This window comes from Melozone crissalis, unplaced genomic scaffold, assembly GCF_028551555.1.
Source record: "Melozone crissalis strain CALT ecotype California unplaced genomic scaffold, PUWL_Pcris_2 ptg000004l_1, whole genome shotgun sequence".
Taxonomy (NCBI): domain Eukaryota; kingdom Metazoa; phylum Chordata; class Aves; order Passeriformes; family Passerellidae; genus Melozone; species Melozone crissalis.
In genome coordinates, this window is record NW_026535782.1 from 41,412,814 (window position 1) to 41,434,859 (window position 22,046).

At 42.3% G+C, this 22,046-nt stretch overlaps 1 protein-coding gene across 1 annotated transcript; it reads right to left on the reverse strand.

Moving 5' to 3' along the window:
* Nucleotides 1-338: 338 nt before the first annotated feature.
* Nucleotides 339-17,345, reverse strand: ADSL (adenylosuccinate lyase). Its single transcript, XM_054273024.1, has 13 exons — nt 17,178-17,345; nt 12,531-12,734; nt 11,397-11,441; nt 10,523-10,602; nt 8,616-8,787; nt 8,277-8,323; nt 7,798-7,888; nt 6,905-6,974; nt 5,708-5,855; nt 3,811-3,901; nt 2,862-2,951; nt 805-981; nt 339-483 (listed from the first exon to the last, which is right to left on the reverse strand). The coding sequence occupies exons 1-13, from the start codon at nt 17,331-17,333 to the stop codon at nt 397-399; spliced, it is 1,458 nt and encodes a 485-aa protein (XP_054128999.1). The 5' UTR covers nt 17,334-17,345; the 3' UTR covers nt 339-396.
* Nucleotides 17,346-22,046: the final 4,701 nt, after the last annotated feature.

Consider the following 22,046-nt stretch of genomic DNA (forward strand, 5'->3'; position numbering starts at 1 on the left):
GGAAAGAAAGATGAAAATGGGAGTGGGCTCAGTTCCCCTTACCTCTGCTCTTCAACAAGTCAGTCCTACATGAATGTCAGGCAGCACCAGGCACTGCTCTTTAACAGCTGGCAGTGCTCTGTGAGGGGCCAAGGAAGGTTGATGTGATAAAGTTACCTTGTCACAGCTGAGTGTTTCTCAGTAACTCAGCACACTATAGATGGAGGCTTGACCTCCATCAATAGTCAAAGACCTCCATCAAACAAAGAATGAAAAGCCCATCTGGAATCAACGTGGCTGTAAGCTCTGGGGGCTACATGTACTGTAGAGAACCAAAATAACATGACACAGTAAATAGACCTGGGTCAATAAGGCTTTTATTGTCTTCCTGTACCCACACACATTTGCAGACTATACCTAAAGTGCCAGTTCCACTTTCCCATCCATCATGCTTTGGTATGGAATCAGCGCCGGTCTGACCTCCTCCTTCAGGAACTTGGCCACCTGTTCAAGATGAGAAAAATAAAATGAGGAAAAGGACTTGCCTCCTCCTCCTCATTTGGACCTGCTTGTCTCACTGGGATCTCTCTTTCACAAAGACACCCAACAGTCTGGTACGTCCAGGGTCAAAAGTGTGAAGCCACAGGGAAGAAAGACAAGAAAGCCAAGGAAATCAAAGGAGAAAAATGTGTCTGCCTTAGCAGTATGGTTAGAGTTATATAATATGTACACTCTGTAGCAAACAGTGTGCATATTATATACAAAAGGAGGCAGGATTAAACTACACATTGCATTACAGCCCACAGCCTCTTTCCACTACTTCACCTGTTGAGGAGCACGTCCAGTGAAGGAGGAGGGATCCAACAGGCTTTCAAGTTGTCTATGGATAGGGCTGAAGTAGGGATCAGCACGGACACGGGCAATGAAGTCATTATCACCCCCTTCCTGTTTCACAACAGTTGCTGCTTGCTGAGAGAGAACACGAATTTTCTCATGGCAATCCTGTAGGTACAGGGAGAGGAAGATGGAAAAAAAGTCATTTCATTGCTATTGACAGCACCTGTTCATCTCACCAACTCGGGTGGGAGGAAAAAATATTGCAGTGTATTGCCCTGGACAGTGCAAAAAGAAGATGCAGTTTTGACTGCAGTGCTTCACATGCCACTGCATTAAAACAAGATTTTCTTCATCCTTTCACATCTGCCCTTTGAGGCTAAAACAGTCCAAATATCACATACATTCCCTGCTGAACTATAATATAAACTAATGACACTGGAATAATTTATACTTCTTCAAATTTCCCAAGTACTCTTAGGAGTCATTCTAGGGTTTGGTTTTGTTTTTTTTTTCCAATGTAAATAATGTAAAACCTCTACAGATTTTGAAAAGGGAAAAGAAAAGAATCTGTCCAACTTAACAAGCAGTGAGACTTTGCAAATCACGGCCTACATAAGGATAGACTGAGGAAAAAAAACCCATTCCTTTGGAATCAACTGGTAAGAACAAGGGAAGCCAACTGTAGTCAGGTACCACCTGCAAAATCAGATATGGCCATGCTGGTCCTAAAATACAGCCATGTGACTGCATTTACAGCTATGCAGGAATCTTCTCCTTAAATGTATTATCCTTGATCTACAATTAGGACAAAAATAATCCTGCTTTCTCTATCCAAATGTCATTTTGCTTCACCACTGACCTGCCTCAGGTGAACACATCTATCTTTTGGATATTTAGGGAAGGGATCTGTTTAGTAGTGGGGAGAGGAAGTGAGTTTCAGTGCTATGAGGTGGGAAGCCTAGAAAATGTGCTGGTCCATAGTTCCCAGCACACAAAACCAGAACACATGGATGTGAATATGAACACCTTCTACAAAGGTACTAAGCCCCATGAGTATGTAATTAAACCAGAAAGAAGGCAGGTCAACAAGAGACACAAATGAATCAGATAATGTGATTCATATGATGTGACCCTTAATGCATTTAATAATAATGCACAGTCAGGAAGCTTACTCACTGCCCCACTGACATCAGAAACACGGGGGGAAAAAAAGGAAAAAATGACGTTTCCTGACTAATGTAATGGGCGATTTGCCTCAACTGTTTCAGAAAACTGAAACCACATAGATTCTGCTCAAAGCTTCTATCAAACCCTTCCATTATTCTTGCAAGTTTCACTTCTATCCTTGATGTGGAAAGAATCATAGAAGGAAAAATTATTATCTAAAAGGTAAATGAAAATAAGGTGTTTCATTAAGATGGAAATTTGATTATCAATTTTGACCTGAACTGTGAAATTAAATGATAAGAAAATATAATCTAATTGTGTCTGGGTTAATTTACTAAGGAAAATATTTAATTACAGTTTGCTTGAACACAGGAAGCTGAATGAAGGACTATAAACAAAGTGGTAAATATACTGTACTGAGTTAGGGAAGAATGACACATGAATGAGTGATTCAGAATGGTCTTACTTGCTTTTTTTTGTTAACAGTACTGATTCATCCTCTTTTAATTTACAAGGTAGCCAACTGCCAACATGTTCCATTTAAAGAAGCCTGGCCTGTGTTCCAAGTTCCTTCAAACACTTAAAAAAGGAAAACGCCTACTAGTATCAAACATAAAAATAGGTCTCCCTCCTCTCCAGCACAGCCAGCCAGATTAGCCCAAACACACAGTGTTCCTAACAGAAAACAGGGATCTCACAAGTGTTCTCCCCCCAGAGAGCAGAGCCTGGCTTTGCAGCACCAGTGAAACACTAATAACTCTGTGGGAGCAGGTGAAGAGCAGAGAAAGGTGAGACAGGACAGGAGCCCAGATACATTTGTTTCTCAGAAGACAAACACCAGGCTGCAAACAAAGGTAATTTGGACACTTCATTTGTACCTGACGATTGCCCCCAGCCTTCACCATTGCCATGATTATATTCTCTGTGGCCATGAATGGCAGCTCCTGCCGGATCCTTCTCTCAATCACCTTAAACACACACACACAAAAAAAACAGGAAAAAAGAAACAGCATTATAGAAAGTCTATAGACGACTGAAAACTTTTCAGTGAGGATTTTCTCCTCTCCCCTTGAATCTCTGGGACTGGGCAATGGTGACAGAATCACAGGAAAGTTTGGGTTGGAAGGGACCTTTAAGGCCATCTAGTTCAACCACCTGCAATGAGCAGTGACATCTTCAATTAGATCAGGTTGCTCAGAGCCCTGTCCAACCTTATGCTGAATGTTTCCAGTGATGGGGCATCCACCACCTCTCTGGGCAACACTATTCTAGTGTCTCACCACCTTCTTTGTAATAAAATTTCTTTCCTATATCATCTGATTTGTCCCTCTGTCAGTTTAAAATCATTGCCCCGTGTCCTATTGTAACAAGCCCTGATAAAAAACTTGTCCCCGTGATGCAAAGACACATTGTCATTTTGAACTTAGCTCTGGAAATCCAGATATTGAAGTTGATAATACTTAGAAGCCATATCTTGTATGAGACATTAGTTTGGAAAAGATGTCCGATAGTTTTTTTTAACCTGTACTAAGTTCCAGGACTGGATGAGATCTGTCTAGACAGTATCTTTCACTGCTAAGTTCTACAGATCTGTTCTGTAATTCAGGGAAAAATACCCTTTGTAACAAGTTTTGTATTTACTCTGTTACTGGCCTCACAAGAGGCCCCTAATGTATGTCCTACAACAGTGAGAATATGGCAAGAATAGAGCAAAATTCAGAAACCACTTGAACTAACATAAACATGTAATTCTTGGAGTGGGAGCATTTTTGCACACTTTGGCATAGTTGTGGCCTTACCAAGGAGGTCCATTATCTCCTGCTTTACCTTTGGATACACCACAAGTCCCTCGGAGATGTTCTGCAGTGTGCTCAGAATGATGTCAGCTGTGAGGAAAGCCTGAGCCAGACACACGCGCCTACGGGACACACACACCCAGAACCCTGGTCAGCAACAAGGCCACATTCCAGCCACCTCAGATCCTTCAGCTTCTGTAAATAATGCTCTAAACAGCATCACTGGGGCCTAACACTGGAGCTATTCTCTTTTTTTTTTTTTTCCTTTTGGACAGTAGAGAGGGAGAGGGAAAAGGGTGAAGGCAGACATAGAAAGCTCCAAGGTAATTCAGTGCTTACACAGATAGGAAACAGGGCAGAAATCTACAGGATCTTTCCCTATGTGCTCTTTGTTGAAGTGTCTACTACTGATCCTACCCTCCTGCTGCATGCTCATGCTGTGCCTGGCTGTGCTCAGTGGGGAATTTCCAAGGGAATCCATGCATTTGGTGAGGGATTCCTCCAAGAAACCAGCTCCTGGTCAAAAAGGAGGCTCCTGACAAAAAGCAAAGGAGGGAAACAAGAGGAGTAGTGGGGCCTGAGCTGTATCAGGCAAAATGCTCTGCATCACAATGCAGCAAACATAGCATCATCTGTGACAGCAGGGTCTGGCCCATCCTAAACTGTCATCTTTTAAAATTTCCTAGTTCTTGAACCTTGTGCTACATCTAAGCCCTCCAATTCTACCACAGTGCCTTAAAACAACTTTGCTGGATTGTAGATTGATTGAACTTTCTCTGGCTTGTTCTCCTTCAAGATACTATAGCTTTAACAAGAGCACAGATTTTTCTGTTTGGTTAGTGAAGTGGACAGATTAGTCTTTCTATTAGATGAGATGAAAATAAAATTTTAAACATTCCAGTTCATCTCTCAACATTTGGTGCCTATTGGGAAATAAACACACCGTATCAACCAGTATGCAATTTCTAAAATTTACATTGTTTTCTGCTGCCTATTCAGCTCTTTTTTTAATGAGACTAGGAGCTGTGGAGTAAGGTCCCCCTGGGAAAAAATCTTCTATTTTTTCACAAAATGTTATGCAGGTACTATGTTTGTGGAGACATTTTAAAAATGACATTCTTGTCAGCAATCTTAATGCTAATCTAGCATTAATTAAGCCAAAACTGCTGCTGTTCATTGTCTCACAGGTGCCATACCTTAGAAGTCTAGAGATTTCTAAGATTCTAAGAGATCAAATTCTGCAACAGAACATGACTTTGAAACTAAAATATTTCAAAGGTAGGCATGAGCTTTATGCAGATTTAGTACCAAATAAAAGATTTAATTGCTGTAATTTACTTGATAATAATTGCAGATAACTTCTGCTCAGCTCAAAATAGTTGTAATGAAGAATTATAAAACAAAGCAAAATTTGCTGAGCAATATCCTAAAGACCTGCACATATTTTCATGAAACTTTTTAAAGAGTAGAGTAACTGTGCTCTTTCTCCAGGATCTGACTACTCCTTGTAAAGAATATTTTTCAAAATTAAAATATGCTTTTTTTAGATTATTTGGAGGGTTAAGTTATTTCACTATTCTCCAAAAAGTGGAAAAAAAAAAAAAAAAGCAGGGTCAAAAAACTGCATCCAAAATAAGGAGGAGAATTTGACAAATGTGAGTACTGTAATACTGTGCTTTTGAAACAGGAAGACTATGAAAGCAATTTATTACCCTGGCTTCTGTATCCCCCCCTTTCACTGCTGGTTTACTTTACAGAAGATCTTGACATTAAAAATAACCTAACAGTTTTTATCTGATGGTACAGAGGAAACCAGTTTGTAGTCTCTATTGAGACTGCTTTTTGTCCAGGTGGTACGTTGTGGGTTTAGTTTCAAGGCAGTATTTTCTGCAGAGGCCAGAGGAGCTCTCTGCAGCATGTGAGCAGACCTGTTGGCACTGTCATCCAGCGTTCTCTCGAACCACTGCACGGCGGCCGTTTGCAGGGGATCCATCACCAGCGTCATCAGGTGCCGCGCCAGGCTGCAGCAGCGCTCCGAGCGCATCGGGTTCCTCTTGTAGGGCATTGCACTCGAGCCTGGCAAAGCAGGAACAGGGATGCAAACAGGGCAACAGGAGGAGTGCTGCATTAGAGGAGAAGAGATACAGATCCTCCCCCAGGAAAGGAAAATGTGGCAGGAATTGTAGTGTCACTATAGGACATGAAACAACACGAGCGCACGCACCGCTGCTCTCAAGGTGAAGAAAAGGGGAAGTTTATTTTCTGACTCTAACATTTATAGTTTTCTAAAAGTGACAGTGGACTGGAAGGTGAAAGTGCCACCTCTCCAATGACGCTGGACAAACTAACAGTCTATCAAATTTCTCTTCCTCCATAAAAGAATGCAAAACAGTAACTTATTTACAGAAAGTGTGTGAGAAAATTTGTTACAAGAATGTAAACATCAGAATGCTTAAAATCTTCAAAAATCAGGGCAACATCACAGTTTTGACTAAAGCCTCAAAATAAAACAATTTTCTATAATAACAAAATTGACACCACCATTTCCCCCTTCAGATCAGAAACATCTAAATGTGGGCAAAGAAAAAGTGAGATGACATTTTTGCCGTTATACAAAACAGAAGTACTACTACATAAAAGGGACAAATAGTTTACTTTTTAATGTAGCATTTAGCACCATCTCTCTAGGCTACCCAGGGCAATCTTAGCAGTGTTGGAGCTCCATCTGCTCAGTAATACTGTCCTTCAAATTCAGATGCTTACAGTGCTGCTTGTTGCTCTAGTGAATGGGTATTAAAATCATCCTCAAATCCAGGTCTGCCTCTCTAGGCAATGGAACACACACGGCTACTCCTGCTCTCCCCACAAACACAGGGAGTGCACAAATACAAATCTGATTTTAATTACTTAATATCCAGAAACCTTTAGGTAAGGTGTTTTTTCTTTTTCCTTCCCCCTCCCCTCCTTTCTTTTTCTTTTAAAAGGATTGAAAATACTAACAATGTCAACTCCAGTTAATTTAAAGCAAATTCTGTCAGTGACATTTCTAAGTTTGTTTAAAAGGCCACACCAACATAAATGAAAAGACACACACACCAGTCCAGGAAAACTCTCTCATCCCTTACCAATCTGGTCTTTCTCAAAAGGCTCCTCTATCTCCTTCAGGTTGGCCAAAAGACGAATATCAGTGCAAATCTGGAAAGCAAGCATGAGAAATTAACAAAACAGAACCAAACTGACACCCACCAATGTATCTTAGTGTTTGTGCTCTTGGAGAATCTTTGCATCTATGGGCAAGAAGTAAACTGGGGGCAGTGGAAAATTTGACAAAAAAATTGATACTGCAATCATACTTCCTGGCCTAAAAATGTTTGTCAAGACAACACAGAAAACAGCATGTCCACTGGATTAGATGGGAACAGGACACCAGCAAGGGCAAATGTTTGCAGGGAATGGAAGACAGATTAGAAGAGAACACTGAAAATGCATAACAAACTTGCACAGTGATTTGCAAACACAGATAATGTGTGCTTACTGAACTGGGAAAAAACCAAAACAGAAGAAAATACCACAGATCACTTTAGCCCAAGAGGAGGAAGAAGGAGGGAACAGAGATAAATCAATGAAAAGAATCCACAAGGACAGAGAGAAGAACACCATTATCAGAAAGGCAATTAACTAGGAGGAAATGGTGAAATTTAAGAACTCATACACCACTAGGAAAGACATTTACTCTAATTGGATCAATTTAGCATAGATTAGACTAATATCTGGTGTGGGAGTTGTTAACCCATTTTAGAATCTGCTCAGTTAACTTGCTTTATTTGTCACTGGTTTTAAGATCTTTGAGATTTGAGTATCAGGCATGTACCCAGCAGTGAATTTTCATGACCACAAAGAAGACAGCTGAACAAGGAACACCAATATTTTTGAGTAGAGCATCTTGCACCAAAGTACCTTCTCTTCAAGATCTGAAACATTTCTCCATCTTCCCAATGTACAGAACCAGGGTGCTCACCTTGTGTATGGAAGCCCCCAGACTGGCCAGCACAGCCAGGACTCCAATATCCACCTTGCGACTGTAGGTCTGCCCGGTGACCATGTAAGCCCTAGAAATAAACACAGGAATGGAGTGTTCCAAGCAGACACAAGAGTACTGCAAGACTTTGAGCAAGCAGTGACGTGGCTCTTGAAGTGGAGGGCTGTCATTCTGCTCGGATGAGAACAACTTTGGATTCAGGCTGTCAATTTCTTGGGGCAGCATGCAGGTGGGAGAGAGGTAAACAGAGGAAAAGGGACAGCTGTGCTTTGACAGGGAGACAAGAAGAAGTGGCTGATTTAAGAGGTGACGTTTCATGCAGGAAAATGCAACTGGGAATGGAAGATGGCAAGGGGGAATAAGTGAACAGCAGCACAGATGTTGGTTTGGCAGCCAGGGAAATCTGGGCCAACACTACCAGCAGGAGTCACACACTGCTAAGAATGCGTGTTACATACCGCTTGAATCCTGCCTTCTCCGTCACTAATCTGTCCAGCTCTTCAACCTTGGGGTGAAGTGAAAAAAACCAGAGCTCAAAACATAACGCAGCAAGGTCAGCAAGAGCAAAAATGGTCTTTGGTTTTCTCAGTTTACTGTCAGAAAATCTTCTACTTTCTGTGAAACATCCCTTCCCAAATGCTGCTTACTTTCACAGAGGCTTGCCAATGAGCCCCAGAGGGATCAGGGTGACTTTGTAAATTTAATGTGAGAATCTCAATGTTCCCTCAAAGAAAGCAGCATTCCAGAGCAGACAATTGCCAAGACTCTATGTGTGCACCCTGGGCTGTCTGACGTACTTTGCTGTGGTCTCCCTCAAAGAGCTGCAAGAAGCTGGCCTGAGTGCCAGTGGTGCCCTTCACCCCCCGGAAGCGCAGGTCATCCCGAGCCCGCTCCAGGCTCTGCAGGTCCATGCACAAGTCTTGAATCCACAAGCAGCAGCGTTTCCCCACAGTGGTGAGCTGGGCAGGTCTGAAAACAATCAAGAACACAACATGACTCACTGAGAATTTGCCTAAGCACCACACTTCACTGCTGAGTCTGCCATTAAGAGTTCCCTACAGATCCAGCTCTATTGACTCATTTGAGCAGAAATTAACAGGACTTGGCTTAGGCAGAAGGATGTACTGAAGATGTAATCATTCCTTTCAGGAATTAGATGGAATTGCAGTACCAGAAAACACAATTCGGTGCCCAAGTGCCAGGCTGGCGCCCCCTGCCGGCCTGCAGGGGCTGTGCAGACTGGGGGTGCATCAGTCCCCCACCCAATTCTGCTCACCGAGGGCAGGGGTGGCACCCTGGCTGACTTACAGCACTGGTGTGAACTTCTCAGCACACTGCATTCACTTTGTGATTTCAAATGATTCCTCTCAGGAAGCTTTCCTTCTTATTTATAAAAATGTGTTCCTCAGCCTCTGGGCAAACACACTTCAACAATGCTGTCAGCCAACACTTCTTGTAAGACTTCTACCTTGGAATAAGTAAGTGCAAGCTTCAGCTACACTTTAGTCCCCCTGAAAATGCTTTGAGGCAAAAACAGGGGTGTTTCTGGAAATCACTTTCCAGAAAGTGAAATATTTCAAATAATCCACATGAACTCCAAAGAAAACCTCTACGCTACTTCAAAAAACCATACACACATGAACAATGTGCTCTTGATTAAGCTCAGACATAAAAAAGAGGCTTGTAAGATCTGGGAGCAGGGACAGGCAATTCCAGCAGGAATACAAAGAAACTATTCAACACTGCAGAGACAAGGCAAGGAAAGCCAAAACACACCTGGATGAATTTAGTATGGGATGTGAAAGGCAACAAGACAGGCCTCTGCAAGTACATAAAGAGGAAAAGGGAAGGCTAGGGAAAACATGGACGTGATTGTGAATGGAGTAAAGGCCCTGCTGACAAAAGACACAGAAAAGGCTGAGACATCAATTATGATTTCACCTTGTATACACTTCCTGAACGCTCCTCTGTCCTCTTTCCAAAAGCCCAAATAAAACTAACACAGATAGTCCTCCAAAGAGGTAGATGAAGAGGGCTGTAGGACTAGAGCTGATGGAACCGAGACTGCATGTACAGCAAGATGATAAATCAGAGACCTGATGCTTTCACTCTCCTTTGGGAGAAATGTTTAAGTGCCAGACATTGAGTCTGACATGACCTGTGCTTAATTTCCCTGCCTTTGCTGCTCCATATCACTGGGTAGGAGACCCAGGCTCAGCTCATGGTATAGTTTAATGCTTCTGAAAACAGTCTTCATGAAGCAGGAGATTAAACTACCCCAAAAACAGAAGCACTCACATCTCATTATCCTTTGACTCAGCATCTGTAGTAACAAGTACATGTTACTTGTTTAACAAAACTTTCTAGGCTGCAGCAGAAAATAACTTAAAGAAAAACCAAGAAAATCTGACTGGAAGACAGGCTTAGTGCAATTCCCAGCCACGCATTTTTGAAACAGCCCAGAACATGCACATCTGTGTTTTCCTGGAAGTCATCCTCTATTTGTAGCCGTGTTGAAGCAATTGCTGACAGCTAGTCAAAGCAACAGTCCAATTTCCTGGCCAAGCCTGGAGTAAGGAACATACACCTTTTCAGAGCCACCAACTGGTCAGAGATGGGAAAAAGGATGGCAAAAAAGCAGCAGCAGGTCAATTTAATCAAAGCACAGACAACAAAAAGACAGCAAAGGCTGATGGCTACTTACTGGTAGTGAGTGAAGCCCAAAGTAGGCATGTCAGCATACTTCTCAGCAAAGTCGGCCAGCCGGCTGATCACCCTTGCGAGCTGGTGGAAGCAGGACGGATAGAAAAGAGGTGGAATAAGAGAGGAAAAAACCCCAAACAACACAGAAGTTCACATACTTAAGCACAACATTGTGAGAAAAAGGGGAGGGAAACCACTGTGCAGGGAGGGACCTTGAGGGGCAACTGTACAGCCCCCTCTAACCGTAGAATATGGCACGTTTCAGTTTTTCAGGGCATGCATGCAAGTTCTGCTTGCTACACAACTCAAGAGCTAACACAAGTCATTGGACTTGAGCTCAAGCTAGTCTAATCTTCATGCCCAACCCAATCCTGCAGTTGGCTCATCCTTGGGTATTTTCTTTATTCCTAGAACTGGTCAGAAATAAAGCTGCTTGGGCTATAATTGGCACATGTACAGCCCAGGGCAAATTGGATGCCAACTCAATCAGGTCAGACAGACACCACTGCACTACACTTCTGCTATATTTGACCTCAGAAAATTTTTTTATATAGTTTCTTGAATGCTGACAGACTCCTAGGAATACAGCTAAGGATAAGACTAAGATAATCCTGAAAGCAATACAGTTCTATTGCTATGTAGTACCTGGGGCACAGATAAACAAGGAGCTGTTTATAATTCCCACTGTGAGCCAAAAAGCTCTGGGAAAAGACTTGAGAAAGGAAAGAAAGGGAACTTCACTTTTTTGACAACAACCCAGACAGACAACTCCTCCTATTTCCCACAAAGGTTTAGGAAAGGCCAAGTTAAACACAGGCTATGCACAGGACATGAGTGCTCCCCATTTCTGAGACACTGCAGAACCACCTTCTCACCTTGGGCAGCAGGAGGTTAAACCCATCACGGAGGACAATCAAATCCTGCAAGAAGCAAAGAAAGGAACTTCGGGCCATGCTTAAAGGACCAGACATAACTGTTTCTCTCAGAGATGACACAGATGATTCAAAAGTCTCCTCTTAAATGATTTGCTTTCCTTCTTGTAATAGAGGTTGCACTGAACTTGCTTATGACAAAAATGCTGGATCCACCATTGCTCCTTTTATACTATCCATGGAAAGTCATAAGTGGTGGATGACCTGATTCCACCAAGTACCTATGAATGATTATTTTGAGGTCTTGGGACTGCCCCTGGAATGACAGACTAAATCATATGGTCCCAAGTGGAAAATACAGGCACTGTAGGCTAAAGACAGCAGAAAAGTAAGAGGGCTGATGAGGCACCAGTTGTCCTTTACTCCTTCTTTTGAACCTGAGGTACAGCTGGGCACAGGTGTCACAAGGAAGGTGGTATTACCCAAAAGCTAAACAGGTTTGCAAAGGAGCAAAGAAAAAATAATCACAGAGCAGCTTCTCATGCAACAAAAGCATCTGTGACATTGCAATGACTTGAACAGTGGAACAGCAACATATACTGAGATATAAGGCTTCAGTTTGCTCTCTGTTGTAGATGAGGTTCTTCACAAGTATTTTACAGTTCTGTAGAAGAGTAGTACTTCCTTTTTCACTTAACACACTCATCCATTCTCTTCAATACTGAAAAGCTTGTTTTCCCCTGAATTATGCAGGGGTTCCAAGTAGCAATTGAAAGCTCATGGACCTTGTTCTGTAAGTCAGTGAACTCTTGTCACAGGGGAGTAACTGATAAATCACACAGTTCACATGTTTCTTCATGTGTTTGCAACTCCCCTCTTATCTCCTTGAATATTTAACATGCAAGCAGAGGTTAGGGAACAGTTTCCAGATAGATTTTACTTCACATCAGAAGAAAGAAGGCAAGTGGAGCTTGCTTTCCTAGAGTAGCACATTAAAGAACTGAATTAACTTCAACAGTAAAATGAACAAAAATGACTGAAAAATCCACGTAATATTTTATACAGAGCTATAAAATAAACAACTGTAGCTTTGTTTAACCCAGCTCTGCAGGCAGGGAACTGGAAATGCACTATTACCGTATTATCCCCTACGTAGCAGGAGGTTGCTCCAAGGTGGATGATGGCTGCAGCTTTTGGACAGCAGTGGGCAAAGGTGTGCACGTGGGCCATCACATCATGACGCAGCTTCTTCTCCTCCTCCGCTGCCATCTTGAAGTCAATGTTGTCCAGGTTTGCTTCCATCTCCTGGATCTGCTCATCCGTGATTGAAAGCCCAAGTGACTGCAAGGGGAAAAGAACTTTCATTGCATTTTCTCTTTACCAAAAAATGGAGTCAGAAGCTGTTTAAATAATTGACTCCCGTCTGACATCTCCCAGAAGTGTGACAATTTGGTATAAATGAGCTGTAACAGCAAATGCTTTCATTCTAGGGCTCTCCAGCCTTTTCCAATAGGACAGGACAGTGTTCATTCTCAGATGCTCCTCTTGGGCTTCGTGCCTTCCTCAATCATGTAACATTCCTGTGAAAACTACAAAAATTAAAGGACATGGGGAAAAGTGATATAAAAATAGTATAGTTTGAACTTCGTTTAATGAAGTTTACCTTTTGGTTAAAGAAAAATCCAGCTAAGATGTGACTAATAGCTTGTGTCAGGAAAAACTCTCTGGACCACAACTAAACCAGTTTAAAAAAAACCTGGATGTGGCACTTGGTGCCATGATCTAGTTGAGGTGTTAGAACATGGGTTAGACTCGATGATTTTACAGGTCTCTTCCAGCCTAGAATGCCTGTGATTCTGTGATTAAACCTACACAACTATAAACTGGGGGCTTAAAACATATGGAAAGGTGTATATGTTTTATATGTTTGTACCTTTTCAAAAGTCCTGTAGTACCTCATCTCAGACTGAATATGAAACCTTGAGAAATCAGTTACTTGATCTAGAAGAAGGAGATGAACGCTCCTAGTTCATATTCAAAACTAATTGCTAGAGCTTTTTAGCAAGCTGACTTAAAAACAAAGATATCCAACCACAGATTATACACTGGTGCAATCCACTAAGATGAGAAAAATGTCTTTTTGCGATACTGAGAAATTAAAAGTCTCACAGTGAACTTGGTATTACTGCCTTTTCCAAATTGAAATACTATTGTCCTGTGCATGAGTGATGAGAAATCATCAACCAGGAGGTTTCCAGGATTCAAAGAATTTAAAAAACTGGTTCTGTTCAGAATCAAACTGACTGAAAAATGGTTTGCAGATATGGAACCTGAAACTGAATAAGACAGCAAGTGAAACAGATGGGTTCTCAAGGACCTCATCAGTTAATTAGTACCCAAACTTACACTGCCACAAGCATATACATACCTGTGAGTGTCCAGCTCAATGGGGAAAGGCACCTGGCCCCAGACTGCTGCCTTTGAGGTGCACTGGTACAGACTGCAACTGCCTAAAAGCACAGGCAGCTCAGCAGGCAATGATTCTTGTGCCAAGATTAAAATCTCATGCCATGCTCAGACATCCGTGATCTTTTGGGGAAAGCTGACCACAGTACACAGTCACACAGAGAGGAAAGAAATAACCTCCCAAAAGGGACAACTTGACAGAAAACACGTGCAAGCTAGGGTAGTGCCAAGACAAATGATGTTCTCATCTGTCCACAAACACGTGAGTCTCTTCCCTATGAGTTTTTGCTGGTACTGACAGTACCTCAGGAAGAAAACAAACATCCTTCAAACCCGTGTACCTAAGAAAACCAAGTAGGAAAACTACATAAGGAAGAACACAAGGTTTTTCCCAAAGCACCACAGCTCAGTGAAGTCAGTGAGGAACTTTCTGGACTGTGCTTTTAGGGTGTCATTCTTCTGAGACTGTCCAGTATTCTGATGTGCCACTCTAACAGCTCTGACTGTTCACCACTTTTCCTAAAGGATGGGGCAGAACAGGCAGATGACATGGCACAGCTCCTGCACACAGAATGAGAACACTGGGCTGTCCATCATATAAAGAACATGTGACAGAAAAACAATGAAACCTAAACTGGACAGAAAAAACAGATGGAGGGTTATTAAAGAAAGTGAGAAAACATCTATATTTCATATATGCAAAACATATCGTAAGTCAGTTTGATGCTGCAGGATGTCAAAGCTACTTCTATGAAAAGGGAGAGTTCCAAGAAATTTGTACTTGACTTTCCAGTACAATTAAGTCAAGAGTTCAAGATAAAAAGTGTTAACAGAAGAATCATAACACAAAGGAATTTATGCAAAAAATTAAACTAGTGTTTCAGGATGGGTATAAATTCAGACACCTCAGCTCTTAACCCAAACTTTAAATACTGTGAGTTGGGAAAAATAAGTTTTTCTTGCTAATCCCACACTTTGCTAACCCTGCTCTTTCAAACTCCTGCCTGCTGAAAGGAGCAAAACATTGCATAGACTTTCTGCCAAATTCAGTTCCTACTGAAATAATTCTTTCATTCTTATCTCACATACTCCAAGTGGACCACTTGAAAATTTCACTTATTAAGTAGAGTGAATATTGAAGCCATCTGCCCGGCCCTACCCTTTACCTAAAATTTTATCACTAAGCTACACGTCTTCTATCTTACTACTCCCTGCAACTTTAGGAAAACCTATGGTTAGACCTTCCTAGATCTGATTTATCAGAAGGCAAAAGAAAGAATTGCCCAGAGTGCATTTGTTACTGTTTGGTTTTTAATGTATCTGAAAAGATAAGCTATGTATCTTCAAAAAGAAGCAGCACATTAATATCTTGGAAGTGAGGACACATGCTGCGGTAAATTGCCACAGTTCATTAATTACCTGGTATTTCAGTGGGTATTCTTTTTCATAGAAATACTATGCATCTTCTACAAGGAGCCTAAAGAAACTGTTTGTATGTGTAACTTACTGACCACTGACGGAGGTAACAGGTGCTGGAAGTAGCTGGCTCTCCCTTCTTTTTAGTCCAGAGCTGACATTAGATTACAAGCTGTTCTGGAATGAGGAGCCAGATAAAAATAGTAGTCTCCTCTTCCCACTATGAAAAGAGAGCTCAAGAAGTTGTAAGACTTATATCTACTTTCTGGGAACAAAAGTCTGGGGCGGCAATGGGAGGCAGAGCAAGGGCCAATAAATGGGGTAGCCCGGAATTCAGGGCTTGGGAATGGAAACCTAAAAGCCCCAGACTGGCTCCTCCAAGCTTTCTTCTATTGGACAACTCACATATTCTGTTCTTGAACAGAAGTAAAAGTGATGATTACCTGATGGAATTGATACAACAATGTTGAAATTGTCATGCTTTGAACATGCAAAGCTCCTCAAGCATGCATTCATAGCACAGACACTTTCTATGCCAGATGAGATTCGCAGCTTTCTCACTCAAGCATCTGAACTGTGACAAAATCAGGCATGCAGTACTTTGGGAGGTGACTCCTATTTAGCACAGCTGTATAAATGCATCTTCAGCTTCTGAAACATCACATTTGGTCCAGCACATATTATTGACAATGCTGTGTAGCGACACTATCCTTGCATGGAGAAGGAACATGGTAATGACATTGTGCACTGTAATGACATTCTCCAGCACGGTGCTTTTCTGCCTTTGCGCTCAGGAACAGCCAGACCTAGAGACTGAACTGCTTCTAACAATCCCAGGGCTTTGAAAACAGAAATTGGACTCTCCACAGAACAAACAGGCTCCTATTGAGTCTGAAAGCTAAAGCCATTCTGTCAGAAACTGGAGTGGTTTTGTGCCTTTATTTTCTTTTTTGTTTTGGGAACACATTACAGCTTTTTCACTGTCAAAAACCTGGTAAGAGTCACAAGGAATCAAGTCAGTGCAACTTAAAAACTGTGTCTCAATTAAAATGTAATAATAGCTGCACATGCATCCCTAATTAGGACCAGAGGCAAAGTCAAAAAGTTTAGCTTCAAGTGCATGTTAAAAAAGACAACTTCATATCCTCTATCCATCCTTCATATCCACAACAGCTTGCAATCATATGGACATACTCTCAGTTGCTGCTTCCTAATAGTTGAATTAATAATACACAGTATTCAATCTTTTGTGGGATTTTTTTTTGTTTTGTTTGCAGCACTCAGCCTACCAGAAACATCACAACTACTTGCGGAGTAAATGTACTGCTCACTTTGGCGAAAAGTAAACTTATCTGGGAAAAAAAGGGCTATCTGACAACAACTGGCCACAGATGCAGGGGTGGTCCGGCTGGCACGGACAGCCAGCCATCGGATTGAATGGACAGTGCACCTCACCCGTCACACCTCCTGCAAAGCAAACAGCTGAGCGCTGGGGAAGGACACCGCTGTTTGCTCAAAGGCAACCCCTCACCAAAATTTGCTTAGCAGAGCTTTTACAAAACCAATTTTACAGTGCAGGTAAAAGTGCAAGGGGGAGGGTAGGAGGCGAGAAGAAATGATTTGCTGAGGGGCGACAGGAGGGATTGCGTACAGAGGGCTGGATAACCCTGAACTCGGAGAGCCCCCACCCCTCGCAGAGCCCCTCAGCTCCCCGGAACGCGCCAAAGGGGCGCCTGCAAAGTTGCTCGGGTCGGTTTCCCGAGGATAGCTCCGGGAAGGTACAGCCGATTCCCGGGCCCTCATCCGCCAGAGCCCTAAAGGGAATGGGGACGCGAAGACGCCCCGGCACTGCGCTCCCCCCGCCCCGGGCCGCTCTGCCCTCAGCGCCCGTCCCGCCGTTACCTTCTCAGCCTGGGCGAGGTAGAGCCAGAGGCGGCGCCAGGTGCTGAACTTCTTCCTCTCGCTGAAGTTGTAGGCCATCTCGGCGCTGGCGTAGCGCGACACCAGCGGGGAGCGGTACCGCGCCATCACGTCCTGCGCCTCTCCGGGGGCCGCCATGGCAGCAGCGGCAGCAGCGGCGGCAGCGGCAGCAGGCCAGAGCAGCGGCAGCGGCGCGGCCCGCGGGATAAGGGCGGGCGGAGGCCCCGCCCCGCGCCCTCAGCGCGTCCGCCCCGCCCCGAGCCCGCGGCGCGCCCGGCGCCCCCCCGCGCCCGGAGGCCAAGGCGGCCCCAGGGACCCCGACACGGCCGTGGGACACAAAACGTGCACAAAACACGAGCTTTAAATGCTTAGCAGCCAAACACATTTATTAGTATTTTTTTTCTTTTTTTTCCAGGAACCCAAAAATAGTTTGTAGTTATAATGTAAGCAACTGAGTTGCACATAATACAATCATATCTTTCAAAAAAACAAACAAACAAAAAAAAAACAAACCAAAAAAAACCAAAACAAAGAAAACAAAAAACCAAAAAAGCTGTTTAAAAGCCCAAAAAAAACCTTCAGAAAACTTATATATAAGTATTACACCATCTCTCAGTTTCAATGAAATGACGACGACTTAATTCTTTATTACTCTTAACTTGTCACACTCCAATAAAACGTCACCCTTTTGTTTGTTTTTTTTCTTTTTTTTTCCTTTTTTTTTTCTAAATCCAGCATGAGAAATACAGTACCTGCTATGGCAAAAATACACATAAAATGCAACATTTCAGCTTATTTGTACATTAGTAGAGTTTAAACATTTTATTGTTTTTTTTTTCTTTTTAAGTGAACCAGTGATCTTAAGTACCACTATACTAAAAGTAAAATAAAAATATAGAAAAGGAGGAAAAGGGGGCAGCCAGCCTTACAAGAGCACCTTCTAAAGTGCTGAGTTTCTGTGTCCATGGAAAACCCTTCGGAAGTTCAAACATTTCTGAGAACATGGGATGGAAATTAAGATGAAACCTGGATATGCAAGACATTGCGTCATCTCCTCTACATTCTCCCCATTTGTCCTGTAATTTTCCTTACTGCACACTATAGAAAGAGGGGAGAAACCAGAACTAGGTAAGAGTTTAGTAAAGGAAGCCATTTCAAGTATAAGAAAAAAAATAAACACTTACAGGTAACTTGCAAATAGCATCAATATACACAGCCACTATTTTATTATTACAATGTCTGCTTCTGGGGGACAGTGTTTCAGGCAAGAGGACTTTAGCTGTACCTTCCTGTTACCTATTTATGTGCAAAGTAGAAAAGCTGCCTTTTCTAATCCAGCCATATTGGACATCAATGATTTTCTATTCAGCAACCTCATCCCTCCATTCCCTAAGGAGAGAAAAAGGGGGCACTATTTTACCAAGACTAGATGAAATGAATCTGTTTCTCCATTCCTCTTCCAGACACACCTTTCTCCTATTACTTGTTTGCAACGAAGAGAAACTTGCCCAACTCCCGATGCCCACCAGTAGCCAGTTTCCTGAACAGGTAGAAGGCATTTACCTTTGTAAACATAATCCCTTATGTTTGTGGAACTCAAAGCAGCATTTCACACCTCCAGCCGAGCAGTGGAGATGAAAATAGATCAGAACACTCCCCTGTCACTGCTTTTCCTCCTCCCCTTTCCTCTTCCGCACCCAGGAAGATTACATTTGGTTATTTTTGTTAGAAGGTGGGTGTTTTTTTGGTTCTTTGAGGACAATACTTAGCATTTAGTTCAAAGTAAACATTACAGAATTACCATAATCAGATTTATACTGCTGTTTGTTCTGCTTTCTAGATGAGAAAGAAAAAGCACTATGCATCAGATGTTCTGCAAGCTTTAGAGCAGATGTGGCAGAAAACCAAGATACCTCTGCGTGTAAATGCCACAGGTGCACTTGCATCACTTCAGCTTCTTTCTCTGCAGAATCACTGTACACACTTCACCTTGATTACTGGCAGAGATGGAGAGGGTGGCGTAGGGCAACAGTGGAGAGATGTTCCTAAGGCCATGGGGAGCAAGGCAGGACAGAGAGGACCAGGGAGTGTCAGACAGAAGGGTTTCAGGTACAGAAACCATGTTCTTGATATTTCAAATGCCAAATTCCAAGAGGCATGGGCTCATATGCACATCCCTGAGACGCACATCCAGAAAGAAGAAACAGGGACCAAGTGATTGAGAGGGGAGAAAGTAGCAGAGGTTCCCTGACAGCTGTGGGATTTACCCAATGAAGACCTCATCCCCCACCACCCTCCCAGAGACATTTTGGGAGAGTTGTAAGGCATTTACACAAGCAGCATCTACTATCATTCGCTCTGTTCCTGCGTTCTATTGGCAGGTGATGGCTTCTGTATGTTGTGGACAAGAAGAAGAGACACTGCATTTGAAGTGTGACTGGTAACACAACTGAAATTAACTCAGGGAAGGACATAGGAAGCTACCCTGCCCTTCATCCCTGGAGCAGCAGCATAAAGTGGCCAGGTTCTTCATCTTATAGTCCCCTCTCTGGAACTACACACCACCACCTCCCACTCCTGATGGCAGGAAAAGACGCATCTACTTCAAAGATGACACTACCAAAACTGCCATTTAATGGCAGGGAGAAGTACACAAACTTTTTCTGATTTGGTGGTCTGGTTAAAGAAGCAGCAAGCTCAAAGTACTTCAATGTTGAAGCTTACTTAAAAGTACTGGACACATGTGACCTGTAGCAACACTGGCACAACTATATAAAGAAGAGAAGATGGAAACAAGTATAAAGACTGAAGAGTATGAGTAACTGAATCTCTATCAACTTCTATCATTTAGGATCTGAGTGTCTAATGGATTGAATAATTAAGAAAATCAAAAAGATTATCTCCCTCCACACAAGCAATGTAAAAAGAACTAGCGATCTTGCTGTGAAAACCTCATAATACTTCTATCATGCTTTTTTCTTTAAAGCACTTGATAAACATTACTAGTTGATCCTCACAAAACCCCTGTGAGGTAGGTAAGTATTATTAACAACCCCGCTTTACAGATGAAAAAACAAAGGCAAAGTAGTTAAATGACTTGCCCAAGGCAAGGAAAGAGTAATGGCCAATGTTAAAATTCAGGAGTTTCAGGCTTCCCAAACCTGTGCTCAAAACCACTAGTTCAAACATCTTTTTACAAAGGAGATAACGGATGGAAATAAAAGCCCATCAAGTTTAGAAGAAAAACTAAGATTTAAAAGGTTACATCAGAAGGGAAAATGTACCACGAGGTATTTTTGTGAATGAGTTTAAGCTTCTGATTTTTTTTTCTTTTTTTTAAAAGGCATTCTGACAGAGTGGAACCCTGATAAGATCACATCTGCAAGGCAGGCACAGATGTGAGAGTGATCATCAAGTCTATTACTCATTACAGTACTGTGAATGTCAACAAAAATAAAATTGCTGCATGAAAACACTGAATACAGGCAGGATAATATCTCAGTTTATGATATTACACCTAAGATAATGCCAGTACCATGGTTCACCATGGATAAAGGAAAAAGTCAAGTCAAAAGGTCCCTATTATAATGATGGAGAGAGCAGTGATATCTATATTTTTTTCTGAGGAGACTGTTCCTGGAAGCTCAGCAAGCTTCAAGGAATGCACATAATTCACAACGATTACATTTTGGAAATGTGAGGAAGTAAATCCTTTTTAATGACCATTATGATACTACCTTATAATAAAAACAGGATAGTTCCTTTCAAATAGAGGGAACATATCAGTCTACTTTCCCTAAAATTTCACATACTGTCACCATTAGCACTAAGTCACTGGCAGCAACGCCAGACAACAAAACACCAGTAGCTGCTGACATTGAAAATACACAGTCCTCATAGCTGGGCTTTGATCAGCACTAGAAAGAAAGTACTGTCTCCACCATCCTGCCCACAGCTGCTCTGTCACTGTATGAAGAGTACCAGAAACAGCAGCAAAGAAAATGTTAGGGATAAGGAAAAGCGTGGATACCAAGGACTAGCCATATTCCAACTCTCCTGGAAGAGCACAAGGACTGCTGAAATGGAAAACGAGTAGTAAATCAAAAAAAACCCAGTGCCTGTGGCAGTGGGTTTCCTGAGCTTAACAAGGGCCAGAGCACAGGAGGTGGTAGATATTCCCCAGGCAGACCTGGTGTCCCATTCACCCTTTAGGCCCTGGTTAACACTGTGCGGCTGAATTCACCCTGTGCAAGGCTGAGAGCTGATTTTGTTTTGCAGCCAACATTGGTTATTCAAATCTCTGCCCAGTTAGCAATTGGCCAGCTTCTGACAAAAAAAAGGTTGTTATCAATTCCTTCTTAATTCAAAGTTATCACTTCCCCACTTCCCCAAACTATAATGGATATGCCATGGACACAGAAACTCCTGAACAGTTTAGCAAAGTATCTGTCCCCTGCACCCCCTTTGCAGAATGCATAGTTTACAATTCACTTACAAAATAAAGAAGCAATGCTGACCACATATGGGACCTTTTTTTTTTTTGAAAAAAGAACAAACAACCTCTTCTTAAGTTCAGTATCAAAATTCACATTTGCATAATAATACATTTCAAGGCCATTAGAGAGGAATGAGAGCGAAGCAAAGAAAACTGCAGAGTCTCTCCTCTCTTTGTCTTCCTGAATAGAGCTGAGGGATCCCACTGGAGTTTCTTTTCAGGGTGGGAATTACAAAGCGCTACAACAACAGCTCTTGATCTTGTACACCTCATGTTTTGGGTGGGACGAAGAGGTGAATTATTAGGAAAAAAAAACAAATGGAAGGAGACACTGCAGATTCCCATGTTTAGCTACA